The following is a 16,707-nucleotide window of genomic DNA, read 5'->3' on the forward strand; positions in this document are numbered from 1 at the left end:
GGCTCCCACCATCCACCATTCATTTACTTAATTGCTCCATTTAATTATACATGTATATCAATACCAGAATTATTAACCTGTAGCCTCATGTTACAAAATCTTATCATCGAGGGCAGTGGTCGGCAAACTCATTAGTCAACAGAGCCAAATATCAACAGTACGATTGAAATTTCTTTTGAGAGCCAAATCTTTTAAACTTAAACTTCTTCTAACGCCACTTCTTCAAAATAGACTCGCCCAGGCCGTGGTATTTTGTGGAAGAGCCACACTCAAGGGGCCAAAGAGCCACATGTGGCTCGCGAGCCAGTTTGTTGACCATGGATCTAGGGTACAGTGATTATATACAGTTCTGTTTACCTCTGTTGCTTCCACATTCCACACATTTCCAAAGATACTTAGGCCAGCACCATTTCCCCCATAGCTTCATATATTTATAACAGATTCTCTTGTCATAATCTGCATTTTTTCCTGAGGTTCTCTAACCTCCTAAATGATTTTTAAAATATTGGTATACATTAAAGGTCATTCTTTGTGCTGTGCAGTATTATGGGTTTTGACAAATGAATGTTTTGTATCCACTATTACGTTATCATACAGAATAATTTTACTGCCCTAAAAATCCTATGTCTCTGTACTTCATCTATTCCTCTCATTCCCATGTCCCCCAAACTCGAGGCAATCATCAATCATTTACTGTTGCTATAGTTTTGTGTTTACTGAAATGTCATATAACTGGAATCATACAATATGCAGTCTTTTCATATTGGCTTATTTCACATATTAAAATGCATTTACAGTCCCTCTATGTCTTATTATAGTTTGACAGCTCATTTTTTATTGCTGAGTATACTACATTGTATAGATGTAGCACAGGTGAATGGAAACAGAAGAACATCTTGATTGCAAGTTTTTGGTAATTATGAATAAAACTGCTATGAACATTCACATGCTGGGTTTTATGTAAATATAGGTTTTAAAATCAATTGCAGTAAATAACTAGAAGTGCAATTACTGGATCATATGGTAAAACAATGTTTCACTTTGTCAGAGCCTGTCAAACTAACTTACAAAGAGATTGTGTTATTTTGTACTATCACCAGTAATGAATAAGAGTGCCTGTTGCTTAGCATCCTCAATAGCATTTGGTACTGTCAATTTTGTTGTGATTTTTAGCCACTCTAATAAGTGTATAATGACATCTCATTATTGTTTTATTTTGCAGTTTCCTGATGACAAATGATGGTGAGCTCCTTTGTATATGCTTATTTGACATGTAAATACCTTCTTTTGGGAGGTGTCTGTTCTTTTGCCCATTTTTAATTGGGTAGTTCATCCTATTACTGTTGAGTTTTAGCAGTTCTTTTTATATTTTGGATACACATCCTCAAAACATATGTTTTGAGAATACTTTCTTCCAATCTGTGGCACATTTTTTTTTCCTCTTAAAAGTATCTTTCACATAATAGAAGTTTATATTTTTAATTAAGTCTGATTTATAAAACCTTTTCTCTCATAAATCATGTTTTTTGGTTGTATCACCAAACACAAGGAGACTTTTCTCCTGTTTATTCTAGAAGTTTAATGGTATTGTTTTACATTTATACCTACAATCTATTTTATAGAGTTAATTTTTTGAAGACTGCATAATCTGTGTCTAAATTCATTTTTTAAAATGCTGACATCCAGTTGTTGCAGCACAATTTGATGAAAAGATTATCTTTCCTCTATTTAATTGCCTTTGTTCCCTTGTCAGAGAACAGTTCATACTATGTGAATCTGATATGTCTGTAGTCTTTATTCTGCCCAACTGATCCATGTATCTTTTTTTCACCTATTCTGGATTACTTGATTACAGTAAGTCTTAAAGTTGAGTAGTGTCAGTTCTTCAACTGTGAATATCTATGTACATACTGTATTAGATATTCTGGACCTTTTCATTTCCTAGAAACTTAGAATCAATGTGCCTACATCCACAAAATAGCTTGCTGGGATTTTGGTGAGATTGCAAAATCTACATATCAATTTGGGAAAATTGACATCTTAACAATATTAAGTTTCCCAATCCATAAACACAGGACATCTCTGCATTTATTTACGGTAGATCTTTTAAAAATCTATTTTTTTTTTTATTAGCTTTTAGATAGAGGGAGAGAGAGGGAGACAGAAACATCAGTGAGAGAGAAACATCAATAGGCTGCCTTCTGCATACTCCCTCCTTGGGATCAAGGCAGTGAACTGGGCATGTGCCCTGATTGGGAATCAAACAGGGAACCTCTTGGTTCATGGGATGACACCCAATCCACTGAGCCACACCGGCTGGACTTATTTAGATCTTTAATTTTTCAGTAGAGTTTTGTAATTTTCTGCATATAGATCCTGTACAAATTTTGTTAGATTTATACCTAATTATTTCACTATATTTGGTGCTATTGTAAGTAGTATTGTTTGTATTTCGATATCAATGGTTCATTTTTTGGTTTACAGGAAAACAATAGACTTTTACATATAAACCTTGTATCCTCCAAGTACACTATACTTACTTATTAGTTACAGAAGTTATTTTAGGTTTATTGTTTGGGATTTTCTTTTTTCGTTTTAAAAATATATTTTATTGATATTCTACAGAGAGGAGGAAGGGAGAGAGACAGAGAGCTAGAAATGTTGATGAGGAGAAACACTGACCAGCTGCCTCTTGCATACCCCCTACCGGGGATGTGCCCGCAACCACTGTACATGCCCTTGACCGGAATCGAACCGGGAACCTTTCAGTCTGCAGACCAACGCTCTACCACTGAGCCAAACCAGTTTCGGCTATTGTTTGGGATTTTCAATTTAGACATACATGTCATCTATGAACAAAGACAGTTTTATATTTTCCTTTCCAATATGTGTGCTTTTTATTTCCTTTTCTTATTTTATTTTACTAGCTAGCATTTTCATACAGTATTTTAAAAAGTAGGAAGAGGAGATATCTATTCCATGTTTCTGATCAAAGGGGAACACATCCAGTTTCTTACCATTAAGTATGATGTTAGCTGTAGGTTTTGTAGATATTCTTTTGCAAGTTGAGGATGTTCTTCTCTATTCCTAGTTTCTGAGAGATTTTTTTCATTAATGGGTATTGAATTTTGCCAAGTACTTTTTTCTACAGCAATTGAAATAATGACATAATTATTTTTCTTTAGTCTGTTGATGTGGTATATTATACTAACTGAGTTTCAACTGTTGAACTAGCTTTGGATACCTGGAATAAATCCCACTTGTTCATAATATAGAATTCTTTTGATATAATGTTGGATTTCATTTCCTAATATTTTGATTTTTAAATAAAAGTATCTCAATCAATTATTATGACTTTCCTAATACTTATGATTTTTACATCTATGCTCATGAGAGAGACTGGTCTGTAATTTTTTTTTTAATTGTAATATCTTCATCTGGTTTTGGTATTAAGATAATGCTGGTCCTCATAAAATGAATCAGAAAATGTTCTCTTTGCTTCTATTTTCTGGGAAAGATTGTAGGGAATGAGTATCATTTTATATGATTCCATTTTTATCCATCTAGTAGCACATCAATTAGACTTCTATTTATAATTTTTAGTGGTTTCCCTAGAGTTTGCAATATACATTTACAACTAATCTAAGTCAACTCTCAATTAACACTATACTAGTTCATAGGTAGTGCAGATATCTTATAACAGTATACTAAATACTAATTCCTCCTTCCTATACCTTATAACATTCCTGCCATTCATTTCACTTATCTTTAAGCTATAATTACCTAACACCATGCTATTATTATTTTGAACAGTTTCTTTTAGATCACTTAAAATAAAAAATAAAAACATTTTACCTTCAGATATCCCATTTTTATGCTCTTCCTTTCTTTATAGGGATCTGATTTTCTAACCTGTATAATTTTCCTTCTCCTGAATAACTGAAAATTTTTTTCTTGCAAGACAGGTTTACTAGCAACAAATTCCCTGTTTTTGTTTGTCTGATAAAATCTTTATTTTTCTTTCACTTTTGAAGGATACTTTTGCTGGATACAGAACACTATGTAGGTGGGGTTCCTTCTGGCCCAAATACTTTAATGTTAAATATTTCACACCAGTGTCTTCTTGTTTGTATGGTTTCTGATGAGAAATTCAATGCAACTATTATCTTTGTATCTCTAAAGACAAAGTGGTTTTCTTCTGGCTGTTTTCAAGATTTTCTCTTACTTCTGTATTTGAACATGATATGCTTAGGTGTTTTTTGTTTTGGTAGTTATCTTGCTTGGTGTTCTCTGCTCAAATCCTATATCAGTGGTCTGGTATCAGTTATTAATTTTGGAAAATTCTCAGCCATCATTACTTCAAGTTTCTTCTGTTCCTTTATCTCTTATCCTTCTGGTATTCCAATGATGTGTATGTTACACCTTTTAAAACTGTCCCATAGTTCTTGGACATTCTGTTCCATTTTTTATGTCTTTTTTCTCTTTGCATTTTAGTCTGCGTTGTATGTACTGACATGTCTTCAAGCTTACTGATTCTTTCCTTGGCCATACCAAGTATACTAATGAGCCTATCAAACTGTTATTCCTATTACAGTGTTTTTTATTTCTACCATTTCCTTTTAATTATTTATTTGAATTTTTATTTGTTTACTTGACCTATTTATTTTTGCATATTGTGTACTATTTCTAATAGACTCTTTAGCATTTAATTATAATTATGTTAAATTCCAAAAATGTATTCATTCCAAAACTAGAGCCATACCCGACTTCAGTTCTGATGCTTATTTTGTCTCTTGAAACTGTTTTTTTTTTCTTTTTTTAAAATAAACTTTATTGATTTTTTTTTACAGAGATGAAGGGAGAGGGATAGACAGAAACATCCATGAGAGAGAAACATCCATCAGCTGCCTCCTGCACACCCTTTCCTGGGAATGTGCCCACAACCAAGGTACATGCCCTTGATCGGAATTGAACCTGGGACCCTTAGTCCACAGGCTGGCGCTCAATCCACTGAGCCAAACCAGCTAGGGCCTGTTTTTTTCTTTTACTATGCCTTTCAATTTCTTCTATGTGAAAATCAAACATGATGTATAACAGTTAACAGGCTGTTAGTGTGATTTTGTTGTTGTTAATCTTGTCAGGCATTAGGCTGTGTTTAATGTTTATTCTAGCTGTAGGTGTCACAGGTTTCAATTTCTTGTAATGTCCTTGATTTTTTTCTCCCACGTTTTCTCTGGGTATCCCTGAAAACTTCTTAGAGTCTGAGCCTTGTTGGTTTTTCAGCGATACCATAGTTATTATCCTAAAGCCCTATTGATGTGGTGGTAAGGTGTAGGGTAAAGGAAACATTCTGAAATCCTATAATTAAGCCTCAGTCTCAATGTGCTTGTGTCCCTAGACTGTAATCTTCAAAAGTGTTTCACAGCTTTCTTTTTCTCTTTCTCTCTCTTCTGATGAGAAATCCAAATGCAATTGTTATCTTTGTTTCTCTATTGACAAAATGGTTTTCTTTTGGCTGTTTTCAAGATTATCTCTGTCTTCTGTATTTTAACATGATATGCTTAGGTGGGACAGGAAGACTAGAGGGGCGTGAAGTAAGATGATTTCCCCTTCTCCCACAGTGGAGAAGGCTTTGGGAAAATTGTTTCAAATTTGGATAGTCCTTTGTTAGGTAGAAGCTCCGGGTGTATTTCAAAATGATAGCTTTTCTGCTCCACATGGCAGGAACAGATTTTTTTCCTTATCTCTTCAACTTGAGAACCTACTGGGGTTCCTGGAGGTATTTATTGACTAATTTCAGAGGACCATGGCTACTATATATGGTGCTTCTAATGTATACTATCTGATTTATTACTAGCCAGGAACAGATTTTTTTCTTGGCTCTTCAAATTGAGAAACTGTTATGTTCAAACACTAATCTACACTCTGACTCAAGCAATTTGTCAAAGTTACCACTTAAGTATTCCTACTAGTTTATGGCTCCTGTGGCTTTCTGCTTCTAATAAGTAGATCTGGGCTGTGATTCTCTTTAATTGCCTGCTCTCCAAATTTCAGGTTGCAGTTTGCTCTGTGAATTCAATTCTCTGATGGGTCCAAGAAAAAGTCATTATTTAATTTGTTCCGCTGTTTTTCTAGTAAGACAGGATGGCAACTTCTAAGCACTTTGTATGTTGAAGCTGAAACCAGAAGTCTGCAACTGGCTTTTTCATTCACATTATGTTTGTGAGCTGCATTCACATTGATACCTGTTGTTATATTTTATTCATTTTCTCTACCGTACAGTATGCTACTTATGACTATACCACGCTTTATCCATTCTCCTGCTCATGAACATGTAGGCTGTTTACAAATAATGTTATAATGAGCATCCTTATAACATCTCCTAATGTGCATAAGTAAGAATTCTTCTAGGATAGACACCTAGGAGTGGGACTGCTGCTTTATACTGTATGTGCATCTTCCATTTTACTAGATATTGCCCAAATGTTCTTGAAACTGGTTGTACTTATTTATATTCAGCCAGAAATATATTAGCGTTCTTAGTGCTCCATATGTTCATCAACACTTGGCATTGTCATGTCTTCATGCCAACATCCTTAGTGTTAAATGTTATCTCATTACAGTTTTATTTTGCATTTCTTTGATTACTAATGAGACTTTGTAAGTTAATTGGCCATTCCTGTTCTCTCCTCTGTGAATTGCCTATTCATATCTTCTGATAATTTTTATTAGGTTGTTTGTATTTTTCTTATTGATTTATAGGAAGGAATTTCCTTGAAGTGACTCCAAAAATGAAACCATCAAGTAAAATACTGATGATATGATTACATTAAAATGAAAGGCTTCTGCTTAACACAAGACATCAGAAGCAATATTAAAATGATAAACCAATCACTGAAATAATATATTTGATAAAGAAAAAATTTGTATTCAGAATTTTAAAATAATCTCTATAAAGAATATGAAAAACTAAACAACCAAGTAATGGGTAAAAAGGAACAGGCAACTCACAGAAGGTTCCTAAAAGAATAAAAGCATGAATACATACATAATTTCACTGGAAATCAGGAACATGCAAATTAAAACAATGAGATACCTTTCAAATGTATTAGACTGGCAAAACTAAAGTCTAATACTACAAAGTCTTGGCAAGAATGTGGAAGAGATCTCTGAAATACTGCTCACAGAGTTGAAGATATACACATTCTATATGGCACAGTAATTCCACTCCTAGGTATGTAATCTACGATAGTGATTCTTAAAATGTCTCTCAGCAGCAATAGCATCTCCTGGGAACTGGTTGGACATGCAAATTCTCAGGCCCTACTTCAAACTTACTGAATAAAAAATTCTGGGGAAAAGCCCAGCAATCTTTATTTTAGCAAGCCTGCCAGGTGATAATCTAACATTTGATAATTACTACAACAAAGCAATATTTTCCAATGTTTTGGACTAAAATCTATAAGAAGACATACATTCTTGTCCCACACCATGTCTATCCCCTCCTTCTCTAATGTGCGTGTACATACATACGTAAAACAAAACCTTCAATAAACAGTAATTACTCTTACTCTATAAAACACCCATTGATATTTTCTATTATATTCTGTTTCATCTCCTTAAAAAGTTGCTGATTGTGACCTACTAATTGTACAATAATGTTTGTTGCAGAATTGAAAAGAAAAAATTTTCAGGAGAATGGACAAATGAATTATACTATATTTCTACAAAGTAATACATAGTCCCTTATAGCATTAGAAACAAATTTCAAAACATTATGTATATTGAGTTTAAAAAGCAAGTTATAGAAAGGTATGTAGAGCATGATTTTATCTATAGTTTAAAAATGTGTTGTTTATTACTATATAGCTATGTAGTAAGAATATAAAAAGATTATTTATAAGTTTACTTAGATATTTGCCAATTTCTCAAGACTTAGAGGGCCTGTGCTTTTACTTTGCTCTTAACTACCAGCACCTTAAGTCATATGTAATATGAAAGCCAGGTGGAGCCTTCTGAAGAGAAAACGCATGTGAGAATAACAAGCCCTACGCACAACTAGGAGGTCAACTGTTTACTGACTAGTTCCAAAGGCACCATGGCTACCAGATATGGAGGTTCTATGAATACTACCTGATTTATTACTAGCCTAAGAAATTGGAGGTTACTTTCTCTTCAATTCAGGTCTTTTAGTAGGTTTGAACTAAAGTCTCTTCAAGATTTCTTTAAAATTCTATGGGTACCTTCGGACCTTAGAAATGCACAAGGAACATCACAAGAAATATGCTACTTATATAGTATGCAGAGAAAGAATAGGAAGGACAAGGAAAAACACAGTCACTATGTCTATGTCACAATTCTTTGGTATAGTAGTAATTAAAGTGAATTTAAAAGTATTACTTTAGTTAGAGGTAAATTAAAATGAAAACAACCCATGTTTTTTGTCTTGGGTTAGCCTATACCTTGTTTGGCTCCCCTGGATTATATGAAGAAAACATAGGAATTTTTCGGATCTCTTCCTCTGACAAACGATTTCTCTGGATCTCATCTTCTGGGACAAATTCTATTGGCTGCGTCAGCTTCTTAGGCCCAGTCCAACACTGCTCAGGTGAATTATCAATAACTTTTGCCACATGGAGACTGGGACCTTTACCCTGTGCTGCCTGTTCTCCCTTGTCCTGGAGTAATGGCGGGTTCTCAGCTGGGTCACTATCTCCCACTGATGTAGCTGAGACCAGTGAGTGGGAAGCAAAGGGTTCACCTCTCATAAGTTGGAACTCTTCAAGACGTTTTTTCATTATCATCTCTTGGTAAAAATTTTCCAGGTTGTTCATGGGATCACCTTTGTTCTTCTTTTGGGGTTCATCTGGATTAAGACAAAGAGATAGGGAAGTTCTACAAAGCCTACCAATACAACCTTTGACAAATTAATTAAAATTAAATCTTTGATCTCAGATTTAGAAACTCTGCTTGGGCAGGTGTTTATAACCTGCAACAAGAGATAATAGTATATAGCTATTTAACCACAGTGCATCCCAAGCAAGGCTGGAACTATTGTGAAGCAAGTACATGCACTTAACTGATAAGGACATTTAAAAATGTAACCAGAATAGCATTATCACACTTCACAAAAGTAATAATTCCTTAATATAATCTAATACCAAGGTCATATTGAAGTGGTCCTGGTTATCACAAAGACATCTTTTTACACTTGGTTTTTTAAACCAGCTTTTGGCTATTATATTTCTTAAAGTTCTTTTATTTTAAAATAGTACTCCTTCCTTCCCACCCCTTCAATCTATTTTTTTACTCTATCCCATTGATTTATTAGAAGAACCACATTTGTTCACAGAACAAATAAATTTGATTGTTTTTCGTGGTATTGTTTAATTTCTTCTTTAATTCCCTCAATTTCTTACAAACTAGCAGCTAAATATAGAGCTATTCTATCTAATACAGTATCCACTGGCCACACAAACCTATTCAAATTAATATTTTAAGTATTAGTTCCTCAGTTAAACTAGTCATATTTTGAAGGTTCAACAGCCACCTGTGGCTAGTGGATACTATATTGGGGGAAAAAAGATAGAGACCATTTACAATATTATACAAGTTACACTGGGTAGTGCTGATCTAGAGGTTTGCTTAGATTCAGGTTTCATATTTTTAGGCAAGAATCCTCCATAGATGGCTGTATACTTCCTATTACATCACAAGGCACATAATATTTGGTAGACCCATTTTTAGTGATGCTAAAATTGATCAGTGTGTTCAGGTGGTATTAGTCAGATCCCTCCATTATGAAGTTTCTCTTTCATCTTTCACCTAATGGGTTTTACATCCAGTGATGACTACTTCTATTAGATTTATTAATTTATTAAGAGTTCTGAAATGGAGCTCCCCTAATTCCACTATTTCTTTGTGTTTATTATTTAGAATTCTCTAATAAACTTACCGTCATCAACTAGTTTCCCTATATACATACAGGAAAGGCAGGATAAATGCACTATTTCCCCCTATGAGAGTAATGAGTTGGTACCTTACAAATGTCCAGTGGTGACCAATGATTATTTTTAGTATAATTGTGAGATTGTGTAATCTTATTATATTTTATGTGTTTCAATTAAATATAGTCATTATTCTTTTTAGCGGTCAAATTATCCCACTTAGAACCAGTAGGAGTCCTTTCAAATTGACTACTATAGTGCTTTTCAGTTTTCTGGCACAGCAAGATATCCCAAGCTCATATTGCACATTTTCTGACTCAAATCTAGACTATTTTTCCAAGGACCCCTGACTCCTTTTAATGGGAAATAGTATTTAAAAAGTATAATTTGTTGCTAGGTGTGTTCATTGCTGTTAAGTTGTTATTGCTTCTAGACATTTTCAGTGGACAAAATCAGAAAAATTTTTTCAAAGAGAAAAAGAAATCATACTGGTATTTCTACTTCAAATGTATGATTATAAGGTTTTTACTCAGACTTTTTATTTTAGACTTGTATATCTCTTTTCACCTGTGCTTAAAATATTGTCTTTTAATATTAAGATTATTTATTTGCTTTTTTATATGTATTTATAGAATTTTTAAATGTCAATAACAATGCTAATATGACTATCAAGAATGAAACTACTGAATGGAGATTTACATCTCTATGCAGTTATCTTTATAGTATTTCCCATTAGGAATGTAAAAATATTGTTTTAAAGTTATTTTAAGTAATTGTTTTTTTCTGTACTTTTATGCTACCAACTTTTTTAATAGTTTAGATTCATTTGTTTCAGGTTGTTCATTAATTTTAGGGATGGATGTTTCCCTTTTTTATTTTAAATTGTGCAAAAATATTTAAATAGGTCTAGAGTAAAAACTGTTATACAGTACCTTCACAGAAATTTCAATTCCATCTCTGTCTCCTTCATCCTATTTCTTTCCTTCCCCATAAATAATAATTTTATTAGGTTTTATGGTTCCATTGATTCTTTTGAAAATATAAGTAAATAAGCATACACACACACACACACACACACACACGTGTGTGTGTGTGTGTGTATATATATGTATATGTATATATATGTATATACATATATCAATATATACTCCCCAAAATGTATATACTCATTTTGAATAATTATAAAGGCAGTATTTATTAAAATACATTTCATTTTCAAAACTGAGCTATCAGTTGTTAAAGTATGTATACATTTTGGGGACACACACTATAATTCATTAGTTATTCCTCTCTCCTACATAAAAAGTAACTTACTAGACACTATTGACAAGTTACATTTCTAAAATGTCTAAAATTTATTAGAGAAAGGGAAAGGGGAGGGGAGGGGAGGGGAGGGGAGGGGAGGGAAGGGGAGGAGAGAGAGAGAGAGAAACTTGGATTTGTTGCCTACAGCATGTGCCCTGATGGGATCAAACCCCCAACCTGGGTATGTACTCTGACCGGAAATTGAACCGGCCACTTTTGGTATATAGGATGACGCTCCAACAACTTGAGCCACACTGGCCAGTGCACAACTTACTTTTTTTGCACTTAACAATATATACTTTAGGTAACTCCCTATTAATATGTAAAGCTCTTTCCCTTCCTTCTGATAGATGTATAATACTCCACTGTGTGGATGTACCATAGTTTATTCAATTATTCCCTACTGATGCAACACTGACTGGTATTATATCTTAGTCTTATTTGCTGTCATGAATAATGCCATGAAAGACAACCTTGTACATACAGGATTTTGTATTTTTCCAGTACAATGTTGAAGTAGATTAAAAGAGGTGGCTTTGATGAGACAAAGGATCAAATGTGTATGTAATTTTTCTCTATATTGCTAAATTCCACATTGTAGAAGTTGTGCTATTCTGCATTTACACCAGCAAGGTATAAGAATACATATGGAAGGCTTCTTAAGTTCCCCAAGACACTAACTATTAAAGAAAAATATTGACAAATTCAACTACATTAAAATAAAAACTTCCGTTCATCAAAAATATCATAAAGACATAGGAAAGTCTCAGAATGGGAAAAGATATTTGCGTACAAAAAGCTGATAAAGAACAATGGGACAAAGATTGAAGAGGCAGCTCACAAAAGATAAAATACACATGGCTAATAAATATACAGAAAATTAGTCAACCATAACAGAATTCAGGGAAATGCTAAGTAAGAAGAAAATACTAAAAGAAAACTGCCATATTGGCAAAAAATTAAAAAGAATGTCAATATCACATATCAGTGAGATTGTAAAGCATATGAAACCCTCAGACATTGCTGATAGGAATGTGCAACCATATTGTAAACCACTATAACATCATTTACTAATGTGCAATATATGCTCATAACATGATCCATCAATTCCACTCCTACATATTTACACCAGAAAAATTTGGGTATATGGGTACCAGGATACAACAATAACAATGGATAGATCACTGGTATATATACAATAGCCTGAAACTAGCAAAAATACAAGTGTCCATTTAAGAAGAATCAATTATTAAATTGTATAATAGTAAGATTATATAATGAAATACTACATTCCAATAAAAATGGGAGATATCTGTAATACTATCAACAATAAAAAATATACTTTAAAAAAAGTGAACAAATTTCAGCTACATATGACTAAGTATTGATAGATGAAATACCCTAATGTATACACTCAAATATATATCTTTATTTAGTGACTATTATGATCCAGCAATTATTCTAGCTTTTTTGAGATACATCCATAAATAAAACAAAGATTTCTGCCTTCAAAGAGCTAAGTAAATTATATTAGAAGGCTATGTGAGAAGATTATGAGTGCTTTGAAAAAGAAAAAAAAATACAGCAGTATAAAGGACAGAAGTGCTAAGAGATGGTAGTATTAGTGGTTGCAATTTTAATATTGAACTAGGTTGGTCTCATTGAGAGGGTACATTTAAGAGAAGACAATGAATGGAACTCCCATTTGACCCAGTAATCCCACTCCTAGAAATATATCCTAATAAACTAGAAATACCGATCAAAAAAGATATATGCACCCCTATGTTCATAGCAGCACAATTTACAATAGCTAAGATTTGGAAATAGCCTAGGTGCCTGTCAGCAGATGATTTGATAAAAAAACTTTGGTATATCTACACAATGCTGCCATCAAAAAGAAGGAATTTTTATCATTTGCAGAAACCTGGATGGAATTGGAGAACATTATGCTGAGTGAAGTAAGCCAGTCAATGAAAGAGAAACACCACCTGATCTCACTCATTTATGGATAATAAAGAACATTATAAACTGATGAACAAAAAGATAGATACAGAGACAGTAAAGCGCCAAACAGATAATAAAAGAACATTATAAACTGATGAACAAAAAGATAGATACAGAGACAGTAAAACACCACACAGATTGTCAAATTACAGCAGGGAGGGTAGGGAGATAGGGGGGAGATAAGAGATCAATCGAAGGACTTGTATGCATGCATATAAGCATAACTAATGGTCGAAAAACTCTGGGGAGGGAGGGCATAAATGGGAGGGGGGGCAATGGTAAGATATGTACACATATAATACCTTAATAAAAAAAAGAAGAAAAAAAAAAAGAGAAGACAATGAAAGTGAGGGAAGCTACATGCTGATATTAGAGTGAGGGTCCCAAGTATGTCTCAAAAATTTTAAAAAGTCTGAAATCATACAATGGGTTTCTCTAACCACAAACAAATCACATTTAGAGATCCACTACTGGAAGAAATCTGGGAAAACACAAATATTTGAAAATTAGACAACACACTTCAAAATAACCCATAGGTCAAATAATTCACAAAGGAAATTTAAAAATATTTTGTATTAAATGAAAATGAAAACACACATACCCAAATTTATGGATGTAGCTAAAAGAGTACACAGAGAGAAATTTGTAGTTCTAAATACACACACACACACACACACACACACACACACACACACATATATATATATATATATATATATAGAGAGAGAGAGAGAGAGAAGGGGGGGGGGCAGTTTAGAAACTGACAGCAGCATAAGTGACACTCTCCCAGGAGCAAGCTGGAAATACAACTAAAATACCACCCTGAAATATCAATTGAAGACTAGCTGGAGAGAACCCTGATAACCAAGGATGGAAAATGGAGACCACATAGAGACAGGTAGAAGTGTGAAGGTGTGAAAGGTGGCCAGGATCCCACAGATAACAGATGAAGATCTTGAGGCATATCTCAGTAGTGGGGGGGGTTCTCACTGAGAACTCTGGGGTCTAAGCCCCAAGCTGGGCTCCCCAAAACAGTGCCCACAGAACAACTGGCTGTGAAAAGCAGCAGGGTTGATGTCCGCCAGTGAGAGAGGACTGGAAATGCAGGAACCCTGTTAAAGAGCCAACACACAAAATTTTACGTGCAGACACTCACCTTGGGTTCCAGTGAAGAAGGGCAGCCAGGTGGTTTTTGCCTGGGAGGATGGAAGTTGCCCCACCCTGTTGGAAGACCTCTAGTTCCACCCTACGGTCTATAACCTGAGGATAATTAAGTCTGGGTGTCAATAGGACTGCAGACAGAGGCAGGTGTCTAGAGGCCAGGAGTCTTTGCCTGGTCTCCTTTTGGGCTAGGGGCTAGGAAAAGCAAAGCTTGGTGCACATCTTGTTATTTTCCAAAGGCACCCAGCCCCAGCAGATGGAGCCACAAGCTTTGGATTGCAGATAGCTCCCAACAGGGCACTCAGGGCTAGTCACAGTGTCTGACACTATCCTGCACTAGGATTTGGGATTCCTAGCAGATCTACTTAATACACAGACACAAACCCAAACAGGTAGCTAAAAAAGAGAGACAAAAAAATCAAGCCCCAAATGGAAGAACAAGAGAATTCTCCAGAAGAAGAGCTAAATGAAATGGAGAAATAAATTTATTAGATTCAGAGTTCAGAATAAGGATGGCAAAGATGCTCAACAGCATGAGAAAAAATATAGTAATTATGAAGAATGACATAGCATTAATGAAGAACACAGCAGATTAGGGGAAGCAGAGGATCGAATCAGTGAATTAGAAGACAGAGTAGGAAAAATTATTCAATCAGAGAACCAAAAAGAAAAACAAAACAGGAGGACAATTAAGGGAGCTGTGGGACAATATGAAAGTAACAATATTTGCATAATATGTATGTCAGAAGTGAGCAAGGGATAGAGAACATGTTTGAAGAAATAATGGCAGAACACTTCCCTAAACTGATGAAGGGATAGGTCACACAAGTTCAGGAGGCACAGAGAGTCCCAGACAAGAAAACCCAAACAGGCTCACATCCAGACACATCATAATTACAATGCCAAAAATTAAAGACAAAGACAGAATCTTAAAGGCAGCAAGAGAAAAGCAATTTGTTTCCTAAAAAGGAGATCCAATTAGGCCAGTGGCTGGCAAACTCATTAGTCAACAGAGCCAAATATCAACAGTACAATGATTGAAATTTCTTTAGAGAGCCAAATTTTTTAAACTTAAACTTCTTCTAATGTCACTTCTTCAAAATAAACTCGCCCAGACCATGGTATTGTGTGGAAGAGCCACACTCAAGGGGCCAAAGAGCAGCATGTGGCTCGCAAGCTACAGTTTGCCGACCATGGCATTAGGCTATCATCAGTGTTCTCATCAAAAACTCTACAGGCCAGAGGGAATAGCATAAAGTGTCCAAGGAGATGAAAAGCAAGGATCTGAAATAAAGATTTCTATATCCTTTATTTCACCATCATTCAAAATAGATGGTGAAATAAAGAGCTTCCCGGGGGGAGAGGCTAAGGGAGTTTATAACCACAAAAGCAGCACTGCAAGAAATGCTAAAGGGACTGCTGTAATGAGAAGAAGAAATACATAGAAACATAGGAATAAGGAATTAAAATGGTAATAAATACGATCCTATCAATATAAACTTGAATGTAAATAGACTAAATGCTACAATCAAAAGATATAGGGTAGCTAAATGAATACAAAAACATGACCCTATTATATGCTGTCTACAAGAGACCCACCTCAGAACAAAAGACTCACATTGAATGAGAATGAAAGGATCGGGGGGCGGGGGGGGGGAGCTGGGGTAGCAAGACTTAAAAATGAAGGCCATTACAACAGACAATGAAGATCACTACATAATACTAAAGGGATTAATTCAAAAAGAGCAAATAACCCTGGTAAACATATATGCAAACAATACAGGAACACAAATATATGAAAAAAACTTCTAGAAGATTTTAAGGGAGAGACCTACAGCAATACAGTAATAGTAGGGGACTTTAACACTTCACTGGATAGAACTTGCAGACAAAAAACTAACGAGGAGCAGAAACCTGTTTGGCTCAATGGTTAGAGCATCAGCCTGTGAACTGAAAGGTCCCAGGTTTGATTCTGGTCAAGGGCATGTACTTTGGTTGCAGACACATCCCCAGCAGGGGGTGTGCAAGAGGCAGCTAATCGATGATACCCTCTCATTGATGTTTCTAACTCCCTATCCCTCTCTCTTCCTCTCTGTAAAAAAACAAACAAAACACAATAAAATATATTTAAAAAACAAAACAAAACAAACAAAAACAAACAAACAAACAAAAAACACTAATGAGGAAACAGAGACTCTAAATGACAGACTGGATTAGGTGGATTTAATTGATATTTATAGAACACTTCACCCCAAAGCTGCAGAATATATATTCTTCTCAAGTGCTCATG

The 16,707-nt window shown here is 34.7% G+C and overlaps 1 protein-coding gene across 3 annotated transcripts in view; it reads right to left on the reverse strand.

Annotated features, from left to right (window-relative positions):
* The window catches only part of RBM41 (RNA binding motif protein 41), a 90,722-nt gene that overhangs the window by 21,084 nt on the left and 52,931 nt on the right, over positions 1 to 16,707 (reverse strand). For 2 of the 3 annotated variants that reach the window (XM_045570468.1, XM_036460750.2), the window contains exon 5: positions 8,463 to 8,866. In XM_045570468.1, coding sequence (XP_045426424.1) covers positions 8,463 to 8,866 — 404 coding nt within the window. Of the gene's footprint in view, positions 1 to 8,462; positions 8,918 to 16,707 lie in introns of all 3 variants that reach the window. The other variant, XM_045570469.1, reaches the window with a different exon arrangement.

Source organism: Pipistrellus kuhlii, unplaced genomic scaffold, assembly GCF_014108245.1.
Source record: "Pipistrellus kuhlii isolate mPipKuh1 unplaced genomic scaffold, mPipKuh1.p scaffold_m20_p_33, whole genome shotgun sequence".
NCBI classification, from domain to species: Eukaryota; Metazoa; Chordata; class Mammalia; order Chiroptera; family Vespertilionidae; genus Pipistrellus; species Pipistrellus kuhlii.